This window comes from Fundulus heteroclitus, unplaced genomic scaffold, assembly GCF_011125445.2.
Source record: "Fundulus heteroclitus isolate FHET01 unplaced genomic scaffold, MU-UCD_Fhet_4.1 scaffold_84, whole genome shotgun sequence".
Taxonomy (NCBI): Eukaryota; Metazoa; Chordata; class Actinopteri; order Cyprinodontiformes; family Fundulidae; genus Fundulus; species Fundulus heteroclitus.
This window is the reverse complement of record NW_023397296.1, coordinates 641,906-654,949: the sequence shown is the minus strand read 5'-3', so window position 1 is coordinate 654,949 and position 13,044 is coordinate 641,906. Positions and strand designations below refer to the sequence as shown.

Sequence of the window (13,044 nt, the reverse complement as noted above, 5' to 3'; positions counted from 1 at the left end):
TTCTTTGTCTAGTTGTGGGGTTCCTAAATCTTTTGTCATTGCACCCAAAGTGTTCCAAGGGGGCTGCAGGTGGGTTTATTCTCATTTCAATCATTGAAAAGTTTGTTCGCTGGTGGTCACAGTTTAGGATCACAGGCAGGGTTGTTATATTTTCATACATGACGTTTAAATCAAAGTTCACTTCAAGTCGGCAGATTTTCTGTTCCATAACATCTTTTTCCTGTAGAAGGTTGTCAAAGTCCTCTGTGGTGAAGGGATAAGTCTTTCTAATCAGTCCTAGATGGATTTCGCTCCGCCTTGCTCCACTCATCCGTATGGGACAGATCCATAGGAATGGCATTTCAGAAGGCTGGGCCTTATCAAAAATCCTTGCATATGATTGGATAAGCCACTTGTCTGTCATCTTTATCGATGTGCTATTTCAACCACTCACACCGAAGCCAACCCGTGATGCTGATGAGAGCTACGCAGGAAAAAAAACTAAACATTTTTTTTTAATGTGTTTGCGGCTCTAGTGGCACGCGTTTTATTGACAGGGAGCTGACGGGAAGAGGGTGGGAGAGGGGGGAAAACAGGCGGCAAAGCGCCACGGGTCGGAGTCCATCCCGGGCCGACCCCATCAAGGACTAAAGGCCTCCTAACATGGTTCGCGCTAACCACTCCGCTATGGGCACGCCACGGAAAACAAAACTTGCCAAATCTGGTCAGGAGAAGGGCGAAACATTGTTTCCACCAACAACAGCCGTTCTCTGATGTTCTTTTAATGAAACAATATTAGGTAGATTGTACAACACGAAAGAAATAGCAGCATCAATGTTAGCGCTTGCTTTCTCGATGCGAGCCGCCATTGTTGTCTGAAAGAAAACAGTTTCACGGTCGCTTCTTCACTACGTCACATCTATGAAACTCCAGCCCTGCGTCCTGATTGACTGGACAATAAAATGGGTTGAAGAAATCACTCTATATGGAAGATGTCCCAGATGGATGTAAGTGAAGCTAGGCGGAGCGAAATCCATCTGACTAGGGTCAGGTTAGTTTAAAGAGGCATCTTGCGTGATTTAGCTGAAAACTAAAATAGTCCACATGGGAATAAATAGATAAATCCAAATTTCTGTAGTTTTGGCTTAGAGATAAAAAGGAGAAAAAAGTTAAAGGCGGGAAAATCCAAGCAATCAGATCTCTGATGTAAGATGAAGCTTGATAATTATGTGACAAGTGAAATTTTTAATTCTATTTTTGATTTAACAGGAAGCCAATTAAGAGATGCCAGAATAAGAGAAAAGTTAAGATTGAATAGGAGTTGGCTGTCTTTTATGTTTAGCCAAGATTATTTAGAGCCCTTGTGGAAGGACCAATTATGAACTTGTGAATCTGTAGCCAAAGGTTACAGACCCCTGCCAACTTGGAGATGTATAGCTATTAAATAACAAAAGCATATACAGTGAAATGTAAATCCTATATGACACCTAGATTATAAATACAGTGAAAACTAAACATCAACAGGAACTCATTTTAAAGCGATGACAATACATTTGTGCATCACAAGAACTTTATTCATTAGCATCCTACAAATTAATACTTGTACGTGTTGTGCTTTCATCCATATTTTGTCTCACATTGCTATCATCATTAACTGAAAATTACAATCTTGATTTACTCATCAATCTTTGTGTGTTTACTTTTTATATAGCATTAAACACTTTTGATAGGTCCACAAACACATTTTTCCTATTTTGTTGATCTTAAAACATCTAATCACCAAATCCAAGTCACTGATCTACACCAAATAGAAGCAAGACCTTTGTTACAACTATTCTGACCACAGAATATTTAGTGATAATAGTATATTCTATGTGCTGAGTAGTTTTATAGATTTTCTTTAAAATTTGAATAATGTGCCCCATCATCTGACTTGGATATGGAAATGGATAACTCAGGATATGGAAATAAACTGAAGAAAAGATTCTGTACAAGCCATTTTTTTACCATCAACAGCTTTTTGTAAACTTCTATATTGTAATGTTGTTCTCTGTGTACCACTGGATTGTTAAGTGATTTTAAATTTGAATTGACATATGTTAGATAAGCTCTCTTGATATGAAAATGAATTAGATTTGGACTGAACTGGGATGTATCAATTGGACTTCCCAAGGGGTATTCCTACAATTTACAATCTGTAAATAAAGTATACAACTAAGTATAATACAGTGGTTACTATAATTACAAGGTGATTTAGAAAATATGTTTTATATAAGGTATCTGCAAAATGTTTCTACATGTATGTATTATGTGATATAATGTGTAAGCTAATGAATATTCTGGAGGATCAAGCCATGTATATTAGAATGGATTTGCACACTAGAAACAATCTTCAAGATTGTACCTTATTTGTTGGTTTTGTGTAATCAGTTGCTGTTGCTTCTTGCCTTGTTTGAAGGCAATAAATGGTCTGAGATGAGAGAATATTGGCCAAACCATAACATTTGCATTTTCACATTTCATGGAAAGATATGAATTGCCTAATTGCAAGGGAAAGCAATTCAATCAAACTTTGTGATGTACAAGTTAAATTATTTTTAGATTTCAATCATGGTTTGTTAAATGTGTAATGCTTTCAACAACTATCTCAAGAGATCCCTAAACAAAACAAGCTACAGAACTAACAGCTATAATCTAGCATCTAAACATATATCCAGAGACAGATACAATAAAGTTAGATCTAGGTAATTTTGTAAGTAGACAAAAACACATGTTGTAAATGTCGTGACTAGACATCCCACGATGACCGGGTTTGAGGTCTGATGATCCTCATCTTGGAAAAAAGGAGAAAAGAATAAATGAGAAAACTGAAAGTCTTAAGGCAAAATTGACAATAAACTTGACCATAAGTTTGTCTGTACTAACCGGCGGATTTGTTTGGAAATCCAAGGTTTGTAAGGGGGAACTGGCAGGCTTGGTATAGGCACGTTTAGAAAACTCTATGTTCTGTGGCTGTGCACACATGCCTACTGATGGGCTGGACCGATGGCTGCCATATGTGAAAGGCTGTGACTGCTGGATCCCATACATGACAGATTCCTTTTCTGTGAAAGAAAGTTTTATTTGTAATACCAAAGAGATTGTACAACAGTGTGAAGTTCAGTAGATGCTCCTATTATTTCGCCAGAAAAAATGTCACTTGATTTTCATATTAGAGCACTGTCAGTCTCTCCAACATTAAAAGGGCATCACTTTGCTAAGTATGTCTTGTGCTTCCCTATCTCTTCCTTACTCTGTCTAAAAGCAATGTGTCATGAATTGAGATTGATGAACCCGAACTCAGCCACACACAGAGCTTCGTAGGGTAGTGAAAGATGAAAACCAACAGTCTTTACCAGGCTGGGAAGGGATGATGGAGATGGCAGGAGCAAGCGGACTGAAGGGAGCTGGAGCACTGCGGGTGTTGCGCTGCTGAGCCAGGCAGACGCTGAGAGCCAGGAAGCCTCCTGAGAAGGCGGGATGTTGCTTATATTTAAAGGCACTATGCCAGATCCTGCACAAATTTGAACCACTGCTTCCACTGTACTGGCCAATTGCCAGTCTGCTCTTCCCCACCGGTTCGTCTTCTGTCAACTGCTCTCAACAGCTTTCGAGCATCTCTCATCACACTCCTTCCTGCTGCTTCTCTGCATGCACCAGCCTTAGTCCCTTGTCGCCTTCCTCACTCCCTTCCTCACTGCCTTCCTCCGCCTCAAGTCTGCTGCAATCCCCGTCCTCGTGCCTGCCTGCTGTTCTCCAGCTCCCTCCATTTCTGCCTGCCTGCCTGTGACTCTCCCTGCTGTGCTGCTGGCTCATTCCCGACTCCAGTGCTCTCCATATGTGGTTTCACATATCTATCAGCATATAATGGGCTTTCTTATTTTTTCTCGTTTTGTTTTTGTTTTTGCCCAGACAAACTGCAAGCTAATGCACACAGGTGCAGGTTGAAAAATGTATACAATGTATAATTATTCATGATAGTATATTATTTATTATAATAACTATAATTATGAAGATGAGAAATAGCTTTTATTGTCCCACAATTAGGACATTCAGGCATGTGCAGTGGCAAAAACACAGAGTTACACAGTAAATCAGTTAGGAAAAAATAAGATAATTTGAACTGAAGTTAGTTCTAAAGCAATAGAGAATGAATTTATCAGATTGGCAAAATTAAAAGTAAAAAAAAAACAGAATATTGCACAATTATTGAATGTATGACATATTCAGATAAAAATTTATTAAACGGGTATAAACTTAAAAATACACACGAGTATAAATATTTCCTCATTAAAACAAATACTTATTTTGATAATGCTCTTGTAACCCACCCTAAATCTGGAGAAAGAAAAAAAAAAAAACTTAAGTAGGCATAGTATGATATTGTGATCAATAACTGTCACAACACAAAGTATGAGTTTTCTATGTTCACCTTATAAATCAGACACCAATAGTTGAGGTCATAGACATAATATAAGAGTAGACGCGTCGTTGGGCGGGTTCTGCCTACGCTGCGATGCGTCAGAGCGTCCGCCATCTTAAATGTGGCAAATCTGCAGTTACTCAGTCACTTAAACAGTATCAGAGGGACTTTAATCTCTGAATATACTTTGTATTCATAGTATTTTTTTTTGTAATATTACAAGTTTATTTTCGTATCCCTTTAGCTTCATTCTCCTGAATTTATTCTCCTAAAGAATAAAAATATTTAAAATAATCTAACCTGGCCCTATTACTCCAGGAGTAAAATAATTCTGCAAACTGTGTGTATTCTGGAAATGTTCCCCCTTAATTCTCATGATATGATGTTTTTATCATAACATTATCACTTTTGTGTTTGTTTATTTTTACTTTATTGACCTAGGACTTTTTTCTCTCATTTTATTAATTTTACCTCTTTAATACTCACCCAAAAAGTCTGTTCCTAAAGGTTCACATGTGACATGGTTTTATGAAATAATGAAAACAACAATGTTTAGATTTAACAAATCGATCCTCATAACATATACACACACAAATATATATATATATATATATATATATATATATATATATATATATATATATATATATATATATATATATGTGTGTGTGTGTGTGTGTATTTATTGCAGCACAGGAATGAGGCATCTTCTCTGATTCACGTTCACAATAACAGAACTGAACTTTTTTCTGCCACATACAATATGGCGGTGACGTTGACGTGCGAACCTGCGCCCTATGACGCGTCTATGTATATGATGTCTGTGGTTGAGGTTACGCCACTTTGTGTTAATTAATGCTAATTTTCAACACTTTTCAGCAGTGGTAAACATTTTGCGGTAATGCCCACTAGGTGGCCACTGTGCAGCGCTGGTGTTCTTTCTGAACCTGTTGTGGAGGGAGAAACAGCGACAGCTTAGCTCTGAAAGAAGAAGAGAATAATATCCCTAAGAGTAAATTATTTTGTTCTTTCTTTTGATTGCGGCGTCTGAAAACCTTTTTCTGTTAACATAGGTAAGCTCATATATCATGGTTATTCCTAACTTTTATCCTGTACAAGTTTTAAAGACTGCTGTTCGCGTACAGTTGAAAGGAGGGGCACCATCTTAATGGCTGCTGTACTGACTACTTCTAGAAGTGTCGGTCGTGTGTTGATGTCAATGTAGTTGCTAAAACTGTTTCATTTTATACAAATTATTAGTTAAGACATATGTGGCCAAATGTTAAATTTCATTGTTGTGCTGACTTTAGAGTTGTAGTTTGATCTAAACGTAAAAAAAAAAAAACTGTGCAGCACTGTTTTTTTTTTTTGTTTTTTTTTTTTTTTCTTTTCTGAACCTGTTGTGGAGGGAGAAACAGCGACAGGGTAGCTCTGAAAGAAGAAGAGAATAATATCCCTAAGAGTAAATTATTTTGTTCTTTCTTTTGATGGCGGCGTCTGAAAACCTTTTTCTGTTAACATAGTTAATGGCTACTGAGAGATTGAGTGGCGGACTGTGAGCGAGACAGTGGGTACGACGGAGGAGCGGTGTGTTTCCATTTCCGGCGGCCATAGCAGGAGAGAGAGAGAGAGCGTGATGGACAGCGGGCTGGACTCTGAACTGACTTGGATATGGAAATGGATAACTCAGGATATGGAAATAAACTGAAGAAAAGATTCTGTACAAGCCATTTTTTTTTACCATCAACAGCTTTTTGTAAACTTCTATATTGTAATGTTGTTCTCTGTGTACCACTGGATTGTTAAGTGATTTTAAATTTGAAATGACATATGTTAGATAAGCTCTCTTGATATGAAAATGAATTAGATTTGGACTGAACTGGGATGTATCAATTGGACTTCCCAAGGGGTATTCCTACAATTTACAATCTGTAAATAAAGTATACAACTAAGTATAATACAGTGGTTACTATAATTACAAGGTGATTTAGAAAATATGTTTTATATAAGGTATCTGCAAAATGTTTCTACATGTATGTATTACATACATACCTTTTTCTGTTAGAAGAGAATAATATCCCTAAGAGTAAATTATTTTGTTCTTTCTTTTGATGGCGGCGTCTGAAAACCTTTTTCTGTTAACATAGTTAATGGCTACTGAGAGATTGAGTGGCGGACTGTGAGCGAGACAGTGGGTACGACGGAGGAGCGGTGTGTTTCCATTTCATAGCAGGAGAGAGAGAGAGAGCGTGATGGACAGCGGGCTGGACTCTGAACTTCAGGCCTGAGTTTGGAATTTCATCTTTACTGTCTCATCAAATGAGGATTTTTTTTGTTTTCCTCTTGTGGTGTTGGAGGATAATATCGGATTTCATTTTTTTTACTGAGCTCAAAATAGGTATTGGGTTGTGCACAACTAAACTAAATTGACTATTGCTGCAGCAAAATTTAAACAGGTACTTTTGTTTGTTCGTTTGCTTTATTTATTTATTTATTTTTCTGGCCAGAATATATGTCATCATTATTATCTGACATTTTGGATCAGTAAGTGACCGTGTCTCATTTATTGTTGGACATTGGAAAATAATATTTTTTATATTAAAGTGCAGTTGTGTTTTCATTTCTCTGTGTGAAGTCAATAATCATCGACAGCCAAAGACTAAATGATTATTAAGTGCTAGTTCATTTGATATCTATTTTATCTTTAATCCCTCGGACCAGGACATTGCTCAAAGTATTTAAGTAGTGATCCCAGACCTTGAGGTTATTTTTTTTACAGGTAAATGTTGGAGGCTGATCAGAACTTGGTTACACTCTGTCCATCAATAAGACATCAGAATGCTGCAGCACAATGAGACATGTTCTGCCCAAGGTTAAAAGTTGAAGGTGTGTCTTAATAATTTGGTTTGAGAAGAAGAACTTTTACACTATTGGTTATCTGTATTTTATTTTGAAGGCGAATCTTGAGGAAGCATTGCATTGTGGGTAGCAGAGATGGCGGTAGTAGGGAAGTGATGTTTGCGGAGAGAAAGCCTGCCTATTACCATACGAACTTCGCCTCCTGTGTTGTAAATCTTTTCCGACACCTCCAAAAGCAATGGCTTTAATTAAATCTGTCTTCTGTTTGGCACTATATGTTTTATTAGAATTTATTTAGAGATCGTTTTTCAAATGTGTCTTTCCAGAAATTAGCCATGTCCCAATAGTTCTTCTTGCATGGTAGTAATTGCTGGCGCGACTGTTTTCTTAGCAACAGCTGGAGTTAATTCTAATTTATGTCTTCTAATGATGGAAGTTTGTTTTGTGCATTTAGAGCTGATGCACATTTTATATTTTGTTTTTGTTTATAGTTTCACTCAGTGCTTTCATTGAGCGTCCTGCACAATTGTACTATATTGTGAGAAGACCGTAATAAAGGAGCAAGACGCTCAGCTTCCTGGCTCATGAAAATTGAGTTTGGATTGCTGTTAATCTGCGTTAACATATAGAGTGTATCCAACACGTAGTGATAACAGTATAGTGAAAAGCCATAACAGCAGTTGGTGGAGGACAAAACTCAAGACACGGTGATGGACAACGTTAATGAGGAAAAGGCAGAAGAAATGTCTAACTCCAAAGCTAAAGCATCGTCTAAAGCTAGCTCAAGATCCAAACACTCTAGCTCCAAGCATTCATCCTACAAGTCGTCCTCGAAGTCTAGCGTATTTGAAGCAGCCACCTTTGCACAAGCCTCCGCCGAAGCCACAAATGCTAAAGCTTCCTACATTAAAAAACAATTGGAGATTAAAAAACAACAAGAGAATCTAGAGCTGGATATTAAGATGCTGGAAATAGAAAAGGAAGCAGCAGCTGCTACGACAAGGGCAGAGGTTCTAGAAGCTGCTGCAGCTGTCGAACAAGACAAGGAATGCCACGCTGCTATGTACCAGCCTCCCTTTCCAAGTCCATCTACACTGAATTGTGTTTTTTTTGTGACGCTTCAAGTCTGGGCTATCGTGGCAGTAGCATACTTGAAAACAGTCAATGCAAAGGGACAGTGTGATGTTGGATTTGTGCTTGGAAAGGCAAAACTTTCACCACAACCAGAACCTACAATACCTCGGCTGGAACTCTGTGGAGCAGTTCAAGAAGTGGAGATAGCAGAGCTCATTCTGGAAGAACTTGATCATAAACCAAAAGCTGTTAAATTCTACTGTGAAAGCAAAGTGGTTCTGGGCTACGTGTGCAATGATGCAAAGCGCTTTTATGTCTACGTACATAATCGAGTTCAAAGAATACGCCAGTCTACATCCCCTGAGCAGTGGCATTACGTTGCATCAGAGCAGAACCCAGCTGATCTAGCTACCAGGTCAGTTCCCGCACCCCAACTCATGGACACAACTTCCTTTACAAACTACCTGAACCAGAAACACATGAGTTGTTTGAGTTGATCAAACCTGAAGTGGATGCTGAAAAGTGAATGGACTCACACCAGAACGCTTCCAACACTTCTCGAAATGGAAATCACTGGTACGTGCCATTGCCTACTTAATTCACCAAGCTCGTTCTCACTCATTAAGCAACGCGTCAAACCCTCTATGCAGAGGCTGGCATGAATGTAGGCAGCCGCGCTCTCCAAAGGAACTGAATGCTGCCAGTAATCTCATTCTCCAGTCTGTTCAGAAAGAAGCTTTTCCTGACAAATACACTTCTCTCCAAGCCAATCAAACCATCCACAGCTCAAGCTCCATCATAACTCTTGACCCCTATATGGATGAAGGCCTCATAAAAGTTGGGGTCGCCTCAAACATGCTTCATTGGATGCAGTATTCAAGAATCCATTCTTCCAAGCAAACATCATGTGTCAAAGTTGCTTGTCCTGCACTATCATGCCATGGTTGTGCATCAAGGAAGGCAGTTCACAGAAAGTGCGGTTAGACAAGCCGGTCTGTAGATTGTAGGGTGCAAAAGACTGGTCTCGTCTGTTATCTACCATTGCATAACCTGCAGGAAACTCAGGGGAAAATTAGAGACTCAAAAGATGGCGGATCTTCCACCAGAGAGACTCAACACAAACCCTCCATTTTCGTACGTTGGGTTGGACGTGTTCGGCCCCTGGTCAGTGGTCACTCGACGCACACGAGGAGGAGCAGCACAAAGTAAGAGGTGGGCAATACTTTTTACGTGTATGACCACAAGAGGTGTACATATCGAAGTCATTGAATCTATGGACACTGACAGCTGTATAAACGCAATACGCAGATTCTTTGCAATACGAGGTCCAGCAAAACAAATGCGATCAGATAGGGGCACCAACTTTATTGCAGCAAGTGTGGAGCTTGGTATGACACAACCAAGCAAAAACCCTCCCAACATCGTCAACTATCTCCACGCTAACGGTTGTACATGGGAGTTCAACCCTCCACATGCCTCCCACATGGGTGGCGTCTGGGAAAGGGGTGACTCGCAGAATACTGGATTCCATGCTCCTGACGAACAAACACACCCATCTGACTCATGAAGTGCTTTGTACCCTAATGGCTGAAGTATCATCTATAGTCAATGCAAGACCCCTGGTTCCTATCACAACGGATCCTTCCTCACCATTCCTACTATGTCCTGCAATGATATTGACCCAGAAGCAGCATGTTCTTTCTCCACCAGGAGATTTTTGTGGAAAATACATGCTCAAAAGCCAGTGGAAGCAAGTGCAGGCACTCGCCAATGTGTTTTGGAGTCGCTGGAGGAACGAATATCTCAACACCCTCGAATCAAGGGGCATAGATCGCACCACGACCTTCAGCCAGGTGACATTGTGTTGTTGAAGCAAAATCAAGCACACAGAAATGAATGGACAATGGCCATCATCACAACCACGTTTCCAAGCAGCGATGGAAAAATCAGAAAGGTGGAAGTGAGGACATCATCTCAGGGCGTCTCCAAGACTTATTTGCGTCCCATCTCAGATGTTATGCTCTTAGAGACGGAAGTGACTGATGAAAAATAGTGGCATCGGTAATGCCAGGCGGGGAGTGTTCTGCCCAATGTTAAAAGTTGGAGGTGTGTCTTAATAATTTGGTTTGAGAAGAACTTTTACACTATTGGTTATCTGTATTTTATTTTGAAGGCAAATCTTGAGGAAGCATTGCATTGTGGGTAGCAGAGATGGCGGTAGTAAGGAAGTGATGTTTGCAGAGAGAAAGCCTACCTATTACCATACGAACTTCGCCTCCTGTGTTGTAAATCTTTTCCAACACCTCCAAAAGCAATGGCTGTAAATTCAATCTGTCTTCTGTTTGGCACTATATGTTTTATTAGAATTTATTTAGAGATCGTTTTTCAAATGTGTTTTTCCAGGAATTAGCCATGTCCCAATAGTTATTCTTGCATGGTAGTAATTGCTGGCGCGACTGTTTTCTTAGCAACAGCTGGAGTTAATTCTAATTTATGTTTTCTAATGATGGAAGTTTGTTTTGTGCATTCAAAGCTGATGCACATTTTATTTTTGTTTTTGTTTGTAGTTTCACTCAGTGCTTTCATTGAACTTCCTGCACAATTGTACTATATTGTGAGAAGACCGTAATAAAGGAGCAAGACGCTCACCTTCCTGGCTCGTGAAAATTGAGTTTGGCTTGCTGTTAATCTGCGTTAACATACAGAGTGTATCCAACACGTAGTGATAACAGTATAAGACATAAAGCTTCTAAACAATATGTAATCAGTAAGAGAGCAATAGTTGGTTTTCTAATAACTTTTTATTGTCGTAATTTTATTAGAAAAGCTGCTTTGATACTGAATCAGCAAAAGAATTACTTGAAAATAAAAAAGACAATTTTGTTCCTTTTGTAAATATGCACAAATGTCAGAAGAGTGGAGTCAATTTAAAATAAAAATAAAAACTTGCTAAATATCAATACACTCTTTTTTTCCCTCTGTCTTGACTGATGGTACATACAAATCATCCCTTGACAATTATTTTTCTTGAAATGTTGTTGCTATCGACAAAATGCCCAAATAATAGCAACTAGATTTTTTTTTATTTATTTTTTTACTTTTATAGAACTGTTCGGGATTAATGATCACTTTTACATTTGGTGGAGGAAGGAAGAAGCTTAAAAGCCTAAGGTCACTCATTCAAACTGCAGAGGATGCTGTATTTTTATGGGGTTGTTGTGTTGCAAGACGGAACAATTGATAATATCTCAGACAAATAACATTTGTTGAAATATTAAAGCAATATATCCAGGCATCAACCAAGATGTCTGGATATATTATATAGCACTGTCCAGTACCTTGTCTATTTTATGGTCTCATTGGCACTTGCGTCTTTGTAAAAAAGAAAAATACATTTTTAATTTGTGCCCTTGTTGTTTTTCAGTTTCTGTATGGATCATATACTGAAATAAAGCAGTAGTTGTCATATAAACAGCATGCTGACGGTATTGGATTCCGAAGTACTTCTTTGTCGTACACCAAAGTAATGAGTGCAGATGTTTGCGATTTGGCTTACAAATACTGCCTGAATGTGTCACATATAGGGTTCTGCATTGATCTTTGGGTGTGTGTACTGCAAAACCTCAACTAAATTGTGTGCATGTGTGCTGTGATTCCTTACTTCTTACTCCAGCTGTTTGTGTGTTTGTTTATATGCTCCACTTTAGGGGTTCTGTTCTGTCTCTCTTTGACAGAACAGTGTTTTTCTTCTCTCCAGCTTTCAACCCCCCCCCCTTCTCCTGCTTCTGCTTATGTCTCTGTCTTTCTGACCACTGTCTTCACATCACCCGAACTCTGAAAAACCATGGATCTGGTAAGCTGGTCTCTTTTCAACGGGTAGGCAACAAAAGGGGGCCCCTCCGGTCCGACTGACTCATTTTGTAGGATACACTCTACATTCCTGGGTGGAAAATGATGTGTCTTTCGACTTTGTCATTCCTGGATGTGGAAACGTTACATGGATTCATGATACTTGGATTTCTACTTATTGGATTTGGTGGATTTTTGATGTATCAGCAAATACAGCGGATGTCGGTTGCCATTTGGCCTTGATCAGGCTGCCGGCTGCATATGACGCGATCACTAAGACGGTAAACGGACAGACCTAGAAGGTGGAGGAGCAGAGCCGAAAAGCTGGCTGCACTGGAACGCAGACTGGCTTTGGTGGTTTAACTCAAGGGAAGATGGGATAAAATCTGGAAGTGAAATGCAGTTTGGAATACTGGATTCGCCATTTGGAGCAAGCAAAGACTTACAGCTGACGGGAAAGCCAGACTAGCTTGTCTCATAACAAATAAAGTATTTGGATTATGCCTCCCTTATCAATAATCACTCCCTGGTTGTTATGTTGAGAGAGCTCAGAACTCTCCCCTGCTCCCTCCTCCCCCACTGACATCTGCGGATGCTTTCTGAACTGTTGGCTGGCTGATAACATCAAGGACAATGGCCTCTGGAGAGCATTCATGGAAATATAATCACTTCACCCAAACAGACACACATAACTGATGCCCATAAAAACAGATGAAATTACATGCAACTAGTCTCAAATGTTTACCTTTCTGCTTATATGTGTCTCGTCTTATTTGTGCTTCTCGTGCAAAAGTTTTTTTGTCAGCTATGTCACACTGTAC

General features: G+C 39.2%; 1 protein-coding gene across 1 annotated transcript in view; it reads right to left on the bottom strand.

Moving 5' to 3' along the window:
• Positions 1–1,013: 1,013 nt before the first annotated feature.
• The window catches only part of muc3a (mucin 3A, cell surface associated), a 75,042-nt gene continuing 63,011 nt past the window's right edge, over positions 1,014–13,044 (bottom strand). Inside the window, exons 12-13 of the mRNA XM_036134498.1 lie at positions 2,905–3,083; positions 1,014–2,812 (exon numbers count right to left, since the gene is read on the bottom strand). Of these exons, the coding sequence (XP_035990391.1) occupies positions 2,768–2,812; positions 2,905–3,083 (224 nt within the window). The 3' untranslated portion in view covers positions 1,014–2,767. The remainder of the gene's footprint in view (positions 2,813–2,904; positions 3,084–13,044) is intronic.